General features: G+C 28.4%; 3 protein-coding genes across 4 annotated transcripts in view; all 3 read right to left on the reverse strand.

The window, feature by feature from the left end:
• Positions 1-6,814, reverse strand: part of LOC103580479 (uncharacterized) — a 101,374-nt gene extending 94,560 nt beyond the window's left edge. The window contains exons 1-3 of the mRNA XM_053740449.1: positions 6,076-6,814; positions 3,245-5,731; positions 38-1,602 (exon numbers count right to left, since the gene is read on the reverse strand). Of these exons, the coding sequence (XP_053596424.1) occupies positions 38-1,602; positions 3,245-5,731; positions 6,076-6,814 (4,791 nt within the window). The remainder of the gene's footprint in view (positions 1-37; positions 1,603-3,244; positions 5,732-6,075) is intronic.
• A 584-nt stretch (positions 6,815-7,398) lies between these two features.
• On the reverse strand, positions 7,399-8,995 carry LOC103580461 (G/T mismatch-specific thymine DNA glycosylase). Its single transcript, XM_008562204.3, has one exon. The coding sequence runs from the start codon at positions 8,980-8,982 to the stop codon at positions 7,801-7,803; it is 1,182 nt and encodes a 393-aa protein (XP_008560426.2). The 5' UTR covers positions 8,983-8,995; the 3' UTR covers positions 7,399-7,800.
• Positions 8,996-9,709: 714 nt separating this feature from the next.
• LOC103580460 (ADP-ribosylation factor-like protein 8B-A) lies at positions 9,710-12,762 on the reverse strand. 2 transcript variants are annotated; one of them, XM_008562203.2, is made up of 2 exons: positions 10,815-10,924; positions 9,710-10,621 (listed from the first exon to the last, which is right to left on the reverse strand). In XM_008562203.2, exon 2 carries the CDS (start codon positions 10,592-10,594, stop codon positions 10,034-10,036), a length of 561 nt encoding a protein of 186 aa, XP_008560425.1. In that variant the 5' UTR covers positions 10,595-10,621; positions 10,815-10,924; the 3' UTR covers positions 9,710-10,033. The 2 variants fall into 2 exon arrangements, with proteins under 2 accessions (XP_008560425.1, XP_008560424.1); XM_008562202.2 differs by lacking the exon at positions 10,815-10,924 and adding an exon at positions 12,567-12,762 and having other exon boundaries at positions 9,713-10,621.
• Between the last annotated feature and the right edge of the window lie 696 nt (positions 12,763-13,458).

The raw sequence follows: 13,458 nt of genomic DNA on the forward strand, positions 1-13,458 counted from the left end.
ATTCAAGAAATCAAATTTAAATACACAATTAACTTACTTCCTTAGCTTGTTTCCTCACTTCTTTCGCCAGGTATTTCTTCTCAATATTTACAACATATCTTTCTCCTTCTTCATAATCCAAACAAATACTCTGACTAAGAGCTACACTCAGAGCTTTACCGAAACCATAAACCGGGTTATCATCTTTACAAAACGCCAATAAAATGTCCATGTAATTGACATTATTATCATCAATTGAAAATATATTGCAGACAAATAATTTCATCAAGTAAAGTCGTTCTATTTCTTCATCACTATTTCTTTTTTCTGTATTTATGTCTTTTCCATCCATGATTTCTTTTTTTTCTCCAGTAACTTCAATAGTCTGTTCATTTTCTAATTTTATTGGATTATTCTGATCAATATTTTTTAAAATTTCTTTCTCAAGGAATTCTTCCTTAATTTCTTTGTCAAATATTTCTTCTCTGACCATTTTTTCATCAACTGCTTCATGATCACTTTCGAAATTAAAAGGCGAGAGATGCACAGATAAAAATTCTTCTTTACTAATAATTTCATCATTATTACTGTCTAACTTTTTTAAAGCATAAAGAGCATCCAGCAACGCGTCTTGACTCAAATAAATATCTAATGCATAAATAATAAACTCTCTCCAATCGACAGTATCATCTTTAAAAATTTCATCAATTATTTTTTCGATCTCTCTTGGCGTTAATTCAAACCATGCTTTAGGTAAAGAAGAAATTTTATATTCCCCTTCTTCCAATTCTTCTTCTTCTTCGTCTCCATCTTCCGTACAAATAACTAAGTCTTGTAAAATATAAACGAATGCAACCTTTGAAATAATTCCACAAGGTTCTACACTCTGGAGTACATCCTTCAGATAACACAATTGCTCTAATCGAAATTTAATATCATCGTCACTCTTATCGTCTTCTGAAGCTAAGGTATCAATAGTCGATAGATCTCTTTGAATAACAAAACAATCGTCAACTAAAATTATTTCTTCTTCAAATATTCTTCCGTTATCAATCGCTATGTGAAATAATTTTATTAAATAATCGACATTATTTATTTCGCTTTTATATCTTTCATTTATTGATCGATATGCAGAAATAAATCCTCGTCTAATATTTCCAAGAAGGAAGTCAATATCTACTTCAATTGCTGATTTTATTATTTTTATTCTCATTTTGATTCTATTTATCTCATACATTAACGCGTACTCCCATTCCAAAAATAAATTCTTTTTCTTTTTAGTACCAGAAGTTATTTTTTTTGTTTTAACAGACGTTTCAGAAGATTTTGAAACCTTCTTCTTTACTTTACTCTCTTTGACATCCGAGGAACGTCTTGTAGATTTAATAACTCTTTCTTTTTTTAGATCATCAACTGCTGAAGTGGACACATCCACAATTGTTGACTCGGCATAATTGACAGTTGGTTTTATTATTTCCAAACAATGACTTTTGGCTTGATCGAGTAAATTGTCATCAGCATTTATCATCAAATTTGAAATTTCTTTTTTTAACGCAGTGTCATTTATCTCCGGTAACTTGGGAAATTTCATTGAACCTTTTTCTTCTGTGTCGCTAACGTTTCCTATAAATTATTTTAATTAGTCATAAATTTTTTTTAATAATTAAAAGTTAGATTACATTAACTAATATCCTTTTGAATTTTTCTTATTAAAATCAAACTTTCCAATTTTAGGAGGTTATGTAATAATAAGTGTGAATGTAGTAACACATCAGACAAATTTAAAATTATTTACTCTATTTATTTATATCTTTGAGTTTGACTGATGCCTGTTAAATTCACAGTCATTATATATTGTAACCTAATTAAGGGCATTGTCAAACAGTGCTCCCTATTTTTTAAAAATATTAAATGACTTTGCACTGTCGTAAAAGTATTAAAATTTTGTTAATTAATTTCAATAAAATTAAAGGATTAGTTTAAGAGTGCATTCCGAAATGCGCTGCCACCATTTCGTTTGACTTACGGTTTTTAAATTTTATCCAATTTCTAAGAATTTATTTTTCAAACATTTGAATTTACCGCACGAGTAATAAGAATAATTAACAAATTGTTAATGAAAAATAAAAAATTTAGAATATATTTTTTAGTCAAATTAATACAATTATTAACACAAATAAATTTTAATGAAATTATTAAATTTACATTTTGAAATTTAGCGCCAAGCTGGCGCTACTGCGCGTCGCCGTTGCGCGTCGCGGCACTCAGCGTTTACATTTTTTACTAAAGTGGGGGGCGAGAGTATCGCAAAATCGATTACTGTGTATCAACTGGCGGTTCGATAGCGACAGACAGTATCATCGATAGTGGCAGTAGTAGTCCAGACCTTTCTTTTCATTTGAATTGTAACACAGTATTGCAGTGGCGTCGTGTAAAATTGTGCAGTGATTGTAAAATTTATTTATTAATTTAAATTGTGCAAAGTATTTGTGGTGTAGTGAAGTGTTGAGTAAAGTGAAGTGCTTGAGTAAAGTGTAATGTGTTCAGTGTTATGATAGCTGATTGCTGATGCTGTTAACTTCCATGTTCCTGAGCAAACTCATCTGGCATCGTCTGGTGGGGAAATAGCAGTTAAGTGACGTTTTTTAGCTGCAATACACTTGGAGCAATTTAATTCAAATCTCCAAGTGTATTAGGACACCCTTCTGCATATTATTTCCCCACCAAGGTTTGTTTTAACACTTGCGTGTTTTTTTTTTAATATTTAAAATTTTTTTCTATCATATTCTGTCGCCATTTTATTTCGACAAGATTTTTAGTTTTCTCTAATTTCTTATAAATTTATTTTTCAAATATACGTTACAGCTACTTGCATTTAGGAATGTACCCTAAAAAAGGACAATTTCGCTAAAATATAGATTTTAAAAATAATTACTCACAGTTGTTATCAATTAGTAATTAAACGAAACTCGGTAAATAAATTTTAGCATAAAAAAAATTGACATTCAAAATTATAATTTCGACGCCAAGAATTTTACTGAAATTTATTTTCAAAATTTCATTTAGCTCCTAATTGATGTCAACTTTAAATAATTTTTTTTAAAATCTGTCTCGGCAAAATTGTAACTGCGTTGCCTTTTTTCGAATTAATGCTTAAACTTTTTTTTAAATAATTATCAAAATTTGAATACTTTTAGTCACTGAATATTTAAAAAAAAAAAACTGGGGGCATTGTCAGCAAAAGATCATAAATTTTTTTCCTTACCTTCTGTAATAAATTTATCAAGTATAATTTTTTTAAAAATATTATCTCCAATCGCCCGTTTCAGCATCGTCAGGTAATAAGTCCTCAAAAATTGTAGAGTATCAACAAAGCGGTCCATCTCAATCTGTATAATCGTGACATAAACATTAACCAGAACAATAATTTGCTTGGTAGCCCAGTCATCCTCAACAATTTTATTCCTTTCTTCTTCAGCTCGTCGTCTCTTTACATCACAAATTTCCCACAATTCCATCTGAAATTCATCAAGCTTGCTGCACAACTCATTCTTCACATTCTCATTTACTTTTCCACTTCCGAGAACATCATTGAGTGCTGATTTAAACTTTTGGACAAGCTCTAGTTTGTCACCACCATCTTTACTTCTGTACTGAATCACACGATTGTAAACGTAATCTTTATAAGGAATAATCGCAGTCAGATTCAATCTCTTTAACCACAAAATATCTTTTAACCCATCAAGATAAGTATTTTCGCAGTTCCTCCACAGCAAAATCAACGCCTTCGTAACCTCAAGAGTCAGAGGCAAATCAATCCAAGTCCACTTTTCTTCTCCAGGTTTAACTTTGTCTTCATGAGATTCAGAACTTTCCAAACTTTTGAATGATTTAGCAGAACTGTTTGTTAAAATTTCACTAGATTTATCTTCAGCATCAGCTTTGCTGGCAGCACTTCCGAAAATTTCTACAGAAGGCTTCCTCGGCAACTTGACGTCTCCAATCACGAGTCTCGCAACTCTTTTAAGGGTCGCATTGTCACACTGATCATAATAAACAACTTTAGCTATTCCTTGTTGGCCATAAAATTCATCTGATCGCGTCGCGTCTTCAGCCCGTATTTCAAATAGTTCTTCAGCGTTGGCATCAACTTCTTTAGGTTTCGGTAGCATTTTTATGTACGCAGTCAAACAAGAATTAAATTTATCATTCGATTTAATTAATGGGTTCGGCAGTAACTTGGATTCGCGATAAAAAATCGTCTCTGGATGACTGTATTTTATACGAGGTTCAAACTCAGCATCTTCAGTATCATCTTCATTAAAATTAAACACTTTTTCTATATCACTGGGTGATTTTCCACTCAATGAAAACTCAAGATACGCTAATTGTCGATAAGTTTCAGGATAATTTATCAAGACCCATCCTTTTGTATTTATATTTTTTAGGTGTTCGAAAATAATTTTACTCATCAATTCATCAGAAATCGGTTCTCCTAACAGAAAAAATTCGTGGATCCATTTACCGATATACGCGCTGTCACTTAATGTAGGATGCATGTCATCGTAAGGAATTATTTTGGGAGTCTGCGTTTTTTTATTAACAATTGTACTTTTATTTTTATCATCTCTTTCCAAAGACTTAAGATTTATTGAGGATTCAGATTCAGTTTCCAGCTTTCCCACTTCGACGTGATCGTAATCTTTCATCTCTTCTTTGTAGCACTGCAGGCAGTAATTAATGGCGTCTTCAACACGAATGACAGATATTTTTTTGTGCTTCAGTAAGTCTTGAATCGTAAGATAATTTTTTGAATCAGGAACTCCGAGTATGACTGCCCGGACTTTGACCTCAGGGAGTTTGGGTCTCATGGGCTCGTGCGGATATTCGTGTAATAATTTATTAACAACATACCCTAAGACCACTGACCCCAAATCAATGAATTCTTTATCTTGTTGATCGATTTCTGGAGCAAATTCACTCCAAGGTCCACTTATGTTTAGATAATCATACAAACCTTTATCAATCAAAGCATTTTCGTGAAGGTTGTAATCAGAAATGACTTCAGGATCTTCCTTTGTTTCCTTTTCGCTTTTGACTTCGTAATCAGCTTTACTTCCAAACCGATTCTCTGCCTCATTATAATCTTCGTTAAAGGATTCTTCGTAACGAGATGGAAAAATTTTGATACCTTTGATGAATAAACTCTTCCATTCATTCCACAAACTACGGGGGATTTCAGAATCCACAGAATTAACCGCAAGCATAATCAAGTCACCAACAATATCTTGAGCCGTTTTAATGATTTCAAGCTTAACTTTTTCCTTTTCCTCATCTTGCATACGGCTTTGCAATTCATTGAATCTCCGAGCTTCGTCGCCCAGCTCCTCATTATCCCAAAGCTTCATTTCACGTTTGCTTTCTTGGATCAAACGCGCGTGATCCTCTTTTGCTTTGAACATCAGTTCGTCAACCATCTGCCTATTAGCAGCCAGTCTGTCTTTCTGTGCGTGTATTTCGCATAATTTAGTCACCATTTTTTTTTCATACCGCGACTGACGTAATACCGTACGGGCAGTTATTTCATCGAATTTATACTCTTGATCTTTTTCAAATTTTTCCCAAAATTGAGACAAAGCCGCGTTTTGAATTTGGTTACTACGTTGTTGGATTTCTGCTTCTTGTTTTCTACGAGCTTTTAACTCCTCAATGTATTGTTTCGCTGCTTCCGGGCGACCGTGAATTTCATAAGCTTTTGAAAAATTAAATATTTAATTAATAACTCAAGTATTTATTCAATTATTGGGATAGTCTACGGTTTTCAAAAAAATACGATTTAAAAAAAAAAAATGAAAAATTTCATAGATTTAAATGTCTGCAATTTTTTTGGTATTTTTTTCTGGAAAATATATTTGAAAACGAAAATTTTGAACAGAAAAACGTCTGAAATAGTCTACTTTTGAAGAAGTTATAACTATTTAAGAAAAAAAGTCTTATTTCATCGAGTTCTAAAAGAATTCACAGTCACGGGACGACGTCACAGAAACCGTAGACTTCCCTAATTAACTAATTAATTAGTTAGTTAATTAATATTACTTTCACTTTTTGAATGTGATACGTCAGCATGTTTTTCAGCAAATTCATCAAGTTCTGCCAAAACTTTACTTTTAGCACTTTTCTTAACTTCCTCACGATTAGACCGACGACCTACAGGTTTATTTTTCAACAATTCATCAACAGAATCCTGACTAACCGTTTCCGATTCAGACGTTTGTGAAAAACGTACTTTACTATGACGTCCACGCAAATAATCACTGATCATTTTTTGAACTTCTTGTTTATGTGAACTTGACAAACTCGTGTTACTTTCTAATAATTTAAGTAACGGATGTTCTGGTAAACTCGCATCGAACTCCGGTTCTTCTGAAACAACTTTAACGTCGAATTTCGTTGAAGTCGGAATATATTTTTCGCGTTCTTTCTCGAGGGTTATGAAATGTAAGCGATCTTTATTTTCAAGGCACAGAAATATTTTGTAAAGTAAATTCAAAGCTGCAGAACCCTTGCCGTTGGATATGTCCTGAATGGACTCTTGATCGCAGTCGACTCCGATAAATCGCAGCCATACTTGAAGATGTCGTAAATTGACACGTGCCAATGCTGGGTCTGTTGTATGTTTTATAGTATTTAATTGGCTGTCATTTATTATAGCGTAACTGTGTAATATTTTCCCATAAAATGTCCCATCGCGACAGCAATTTCCTATTGATGATGGAGTTAAATCAATTATTACACCGAGTCTTGAACGTATCCACGCACTTATTGTTTCAGCCATTTATTATTTTATATATTTTGGTTATATTTATTGGAAATTCAATAACGTGAAGTAGGCCATTAATTTATTGGATATTTTTGATAAAATTATTTTTACATCTTCTGTGTACCAGAAAAAAATTTTTCTTCTCCAAAACCCAAAATTCGTAGTCATCTATATTAATTACAATTAATTTTAAAAAATCAGAAAAACGGTTGACCCTGCGGGAAAATCCCAAAACCCCGCTGTTTTTGAACTCAGGGAGATGAGTCTAGAGACTTCTATAGAATTGTTTAGACCGCGATCCTGACCAAAATTAAGCCGTCCGATGGATGTTTAAAAGCCTTGGGGGTAATTAATAATCAGTAATTAAAAAACACAACTATTTTTTTTGAATGAGTCACAAAAATAAAAAGTATCTTTTTTTCCATAGAATGCCTGTAAAAAATTTAAAAATTAACAAATAAATTTATAAAAAATCAATTTACTTTCTAACAAAAAAAATTGATTTTTTTATTGTTCAATACACTTACATAAGATTCTTATAAATAATTAATAATTTAAAAAACGAGGTAGAAATTGAGATCCGCTACAAGCGGTTTCGTAAAAAAATATATCTATTTTTATTATATTTGTTAAAGTAAAAAAATAAATACCACAATCATACAGTTTGTACTTAAACTTCAGACTCAAAAAAAAAAAAAAACGAACCAAAAAAATTTTTTTTTGTATTTTTTGATAAAAAAAAAAGTCTCTACTCTACTCTGTCTCAGTGTCCATTAAATTTCAAAATAATATAAATCCCAGAAACCATCTAGGTAGAATATTCTAAAAAGTTTTCACCAGAGTTATATTCAAATCCTTTCTGATTGTAAAAGTTTAATTGCAGAGCGTAATTGGAAATAGAACTTATGTTACTGCGAAAGTTAAATTTATATAAACGTACTAAGACATTGAGTCTTCGGAGCTTAATTTAAAAATAGACTATGAAACTCATGTGCAAATAATTATTTATCATTCACTTCATTGTTATCCTCATTATTTTTTTTTTCTTTCTCTAACAATCTCTGCTTAATCAAACTCATAAAATCAACACTCCCGCCCTTATCATTCTTATCTTTAGATTTCAATTTAAATAGAGATCCTCCTTCACTCTCATCTCGACTTCTTTTTAAATTTTTTTTAGCTTTCCCGCCTTTATTTATAAAACTTTTTATTTCTTCTTTACTTTCATCATTTATTTCTTCTTTGCCTTCATCGCTTATTTCTTCTGACAGAACACTACCGCTAGCACTTACTGTCTCATCCTCACCTTTTTTTATATCCGTTAAAAAATAACACGATTGAGTGTCATTATTTTTTACCGAATATTCACCTATTTCTTCTTTGTCTTTATTTTCATTCGATTTATTCTGCGTACCATCAAGAATTTCTGTTATAAAATACTGCGGATACTCATCAGCTACATTTTGATTTTTATTAACCGTCGATTTTTTTAAATCCATTGAATAAAATTCACTGAGATTAATATCTGGTATTTCGCCACGTAAAAATAGAATATGTTTTTTTATAGCTTGATAAAAATGTAATTTATCTACCATACGCGGGTAATTTGAACACCTTGCACTACTTGAAGGTACGACCCAAATAGCAGTGTCACCGATTTTTTCATTCTGAAGACCGAAATTAAATTTCGTCTTCCCAAACTGTTGGGCGAAAATTTGATAAATACACTTCCCATTGAAAACCGCCAATTTCGGTTTGAATTTCTTCAGCTTTTCATCAACGATATCACAACCTCGTTTTATTTCCTTAGAGTTTAAATCGGCAGATGATCGAGTTGCGCGATCGACAATATTTGTCAGTCCGATGTTATATTCAAGTAATTTGTAGTCTTCATCAAAAGGAACGTAACTTGGTACTAATTCAGATGCATGCAGTAGTTTGTAAAAATGATTACCGGGCCCTGCATAATAACGACCTTTGAATGCAGCCGTTAAGCTTGGGTTTATGCCCACAAAAACGACATCCAAATCCGGCTGCAAATAATCTGGTAGCGAATTGGTTTTCTTCATTATTTCTTCTTCTGACACTCCCTCGAACCGGCCGTTTTTTTTCTTAGACATTATGGTACTTTTTGTTTTATAAAATGAATTTACCTGGGATCTAACTTTGAGAATTTTAATCATAAAATTATTTATGAAAATCTGCAAACAAAAAAAAGTTTTTTTTTCTCATTATGAAAGAATGCAGAAAATTATTTTTTTTTTGTTACACGTATGGAAAATTCATAACCAGGATAAAATAAAAATAAAAAATAGAATTTCAAATCTCGCGTTTAAAAATTAGAGCTTTTTTATTCATTAAGCAGAAGCACTTCAATTTTAAAAAATTCTTCTATTTAAAATTATTCTATCTTCATTTTGACCAGACTATTTTATTTTTTCCAGAAATTAATTTAATTAACTAATAAAAAAATTTTCAAACAAACAATTAATTAAATAAAAATGATACTGAAGTTAGCCGCCATCTAATAATTTTTGAAATTATTTTAAAATAATAAATTATAAAAAAATAAAATATTTAAAAAATTGCACCTCTAGCTTCTTTAATTTTCTACATGTGCATATTTTTAGTTTTTTTTTTTTTTTGTAATTGATATGTTGAAAAAAAAGTCCCAAAATTTTTAATTGTCTGCTAACTTAAGGATCATTAAATAAAATTATTAATTAGCGATACATACCTTCGACAAAAAAATGATTATAAATTAGTTTGTTTAAAAAAAAAAAAAGGCACATTGTTAATTGGTTCTTAAATTACACAAAAAATGCAAATTATTTTTTAATTATTTTATTATTACATACACTTCTATACAATCAAATTTAAACTTAAAAATAAATACTACAATTTAAATAATTTTCGGAGTTACAATAAAAAAAATTTAATGAAAATATAAAAGAGGATTTTCTTAGTGATATCGGTCTAGACTATCAAAGAAATACATAAGCATATATACTCGATTTAAAGAAGCGTATTATCAAAGAAATTTTTTTTCTTTACCATCATTATTATTATTATTAATATTATTATTTATTATTATCATTATTATTATTATTTATTATGCATAATTGATAAAAGGTTATTATTGATAACACAAGTTTCGAATTATTTTCAATTTTTTTCTTTGTTTCCATTCATAAACTTAAGATTTAAAAAAAAAATTTAATAACTCTAATTAATTTAACGAACACTACCTTTGGAATGAGCTATAAGCCATTGAAGGGTTATGTCAATATTATCTTTTTCTTTACAAGAAATACTGTAGCAACAAATTTCGCGATCTTGAATTGCTGAGAGATTCATTCTATCTATTAGACCGTTTTCATCTAGAGCATTGGGGAGATCTCTTTTATTGCCTAGTACTAAAACAGGAATACCCGATAGCTGAGGTTTGTCCAGGAGATTATGCAATTCGTTACGACTAGCCTCTATTTTATCGGGATCAGCGGCATCCATCATATAAACGATAGCATTAACTCCTCTACAGTATCTCTCCCACATGGATCTAAACCTAGGCTGCCCTCCGATGTCCCATATTTTAATGGTGACATTCCCTTTGGTTATTTTACGCATATTGAAGCCTACTGTGGGTATCATGTCTTCACTGAACTGCCCGGAGGCAATAACGTTAACAAATGTTGTTTTCCCACTGTATTGAAGTCCAATCAAAGTCAATTCCATTTCTTCCTTCCAAAATAATGACTTTAACCAGTCCAATATACGATTTATTAATGCAAACATTTTCGGTTGCACCAGGTTTCAATCCAGCTAATAATTAAAAAATTATAGTTCACCTCAATACTTAATTATTAAACAAATCAGCACAGGCATTTATTAATATATTAATAATTTTAAATATTTATTACAAACAAACGATGCCGAAATAAATTTTAAATTATAAAAAAAATTTTGTAAAATTATGCTGTCTTACCACGAAAATTTTACTTTAAATTCTAATTACCTGATTATAGAATTTAATAACGAGAATTACTTATAAAAAATTCTAATCATTTTTTCTGTTGCCAAGTAGAGTAAAAAATTTTTTAATTACACGTGTTCTGATATTTATTTATCAGATTACTCGACACTTTTTTGCGGGCTGATTATTTTAAGATAGATTTGAATTAATCAGATGTTATCATACATTTATTGAATTTAAATTTACATAAAGTATTTTAAGATAAAAAATTTAATCACTAATTATTACGAATGTACGGCGATACTAAAATTAATTTGCTACAAAAAGTTACATAATTATTTTTACTAATTTTATTATTGCATTGATACCTGAGACCGATTCAATATTAATTAACTTCTGCAGCTGAATTATTGATTTTACATAAATTATTATTGATAATTTTGTAGTAAATTTGATTAAAAAAAAAATTACTCATACATTTTTTGTGTATCTTCTAGAGTCTTTTTTTTTTTTTTTTTTTTTTTTTCAATTTAATGCTCAAAATGACTAATTTCTTTTACTACTGATAGATAAATTTAAAAAAAATTATTTGTAATTAATTCCAATTCGATATCGTTTGTTTGTTTTTCGAGTGCTTACTAAACTAAATGTCATGCGTGAGTTTTTTAAAATTAATGTGAATCGAATAAAATTTTTATGATCCTGAAGTTACCAAACATTTAAAAATTTTCAAAGTTTTTTTTCAACAGCTTAATTTATGAGAAAAAAAAAACTAAAAATATGCACATGTAGAAAATTTAAAAAACTATAAGTGCAATTTTTTTAGATACTTTTTTTTGTATAATTTGTCATCTTAAAAGAAATCCAAAAATTACATAATATAAGACGTTAGCTAATTTCAGTATCATAATTTTTTAAGTTCGAAAAGCGTCAAAAAATTAATTCATCGTCTTAATTTTTTTTTTTTTATTTAATGGATCTGAAAAATATTTTTAGAAAAATTAAAATTTGAATTATAAATAATAAAAGTAATTTGTTTATTATTTTATCTATATCCTTATTGTTCAATTGTACTATGGAATTTATTTAAAATTTTTAATAACTACTATGATAAAGATAAAAATAATTACCACAGATAACATCCATTAAAAAAAAAAAACCAGACATTTGTTTATCTATAGACTATTAAAATAAATCTAATTGAATTTAATAAAATATATTACATTATAAATAATTTAATTGTATAAAATAATTAAACAGTAGGTTAAGAATCAATTAACAATGTGCTGTTAAAATTTATTTTAATTTCTTAACCTAACAAAAATTCTTTAAATCATTTTTTATTTGTCGGGTAATAAAAGAATTAATGAATTTTAAAAAAAATCTATCAACTTATAAATTAATTTTTGTTATAAAATAAATGATAAATTTAATTAGTCAGTAATTTAAAAAATTAATTATAAATGTAATCAGTTTAAATTTTTTTATTGCGAAATTTTGAATAAAAGTAATAAATTTCAAATAATTATTAAAATATATTTAATTATTATTATTATTTTATGATTAATCATGCAATGACTCATAATTGCAATCAAAATAATTTTGTGAAAAAATCAATAATTATCATAGCGAATTTAAATATTTTTAAATTTTGCGAGTCGAGAATTCAAATTAAATGAAATTAAATTGAAATATTAAATAATTAAATAACTGCAAATTAAATATATACTCAAATGAAATAATAAAATATAACATATGACATTTAATGAGTATTTTTAGGTTATTAGTACGTACCCTAATGAACTGTCACTTGAAGAATAATCACATCAATTGATTTAATATAAATTGAATTACAATAATTTATTGTTGTGCGATTATTAGCAATGTATCCAATTGGTGGTTAATTGATTATAAATTACCAATAAGTAAAATTGTTTAAGTTTCCTATGACTTTCGTATGTTTACAAGGTTTGCACAAAAAATGGCGACAATTCTAACTTGAGCGGGAATTCAAAGTTTTAAAATTCCCACCAGAGGTCGCTGGCGGTTTATTTGAAATGTGAATTAATTTTTGCTAAAGAAATAAATTTTTTAGTTGCTTAGTTTTTTAACAACAATTGTGGTGATAGTTTAATTATAAATAAGTGTAATTAATAATTAGTGAACTTTTAATTAGTGTAAGTTAATAGAGTCAGTGAATATTTTAAAAAAATGTGCGCGATAAAGTGAATAGTCTTAAATAAAATTAATAAATCAAAGTTTTTATTGGTGAAAAAAATTAAAAAAAAAAAAATTCTAACCTATTTGGTAAGTATTTAATTATTTAATTAATTTAAATAATGAATTGTCATTCAATGCATTTTAATTGTTTATTTTGATAACTATAAAAATTCATTTGCATGATAATAATAATTGTTGGAAAAATAATATTTATAATTACATATTTTTTTAAAAATAAGTTAAAAATTATCATTAATAATTTTTTTATAAATTATTATTTACTTTTCGAAAAGATACCTGACTTCATTTTCATTTTTTAATAATTAAATTATATGAGTGTAAATGTAACTGACAAGTGGGAATTTTTTAAATTTCTAAATAAATAAATAAAATGTAAATATAATAAAAATAAAAAAATGCGTATTTATATCAATGAAAAATCCGTATGCGCATTTTTTTAAATTTC

This window comes from Microplitis demolitor, chromosome 7, assembly GCF_026212275.2.
Source record: "Microplitis demolitor isolate Queensland-Clemson2020A chromosome 7, iyMicDemo2.1a, whole genome shotgun sequence".
Taxonomy (NCBI): Eukaryota; Metazoa; Arthropoda; class Insecta; order Hymenoptera; family Braconidae; genus Microplitis; species Microplitis demolitor.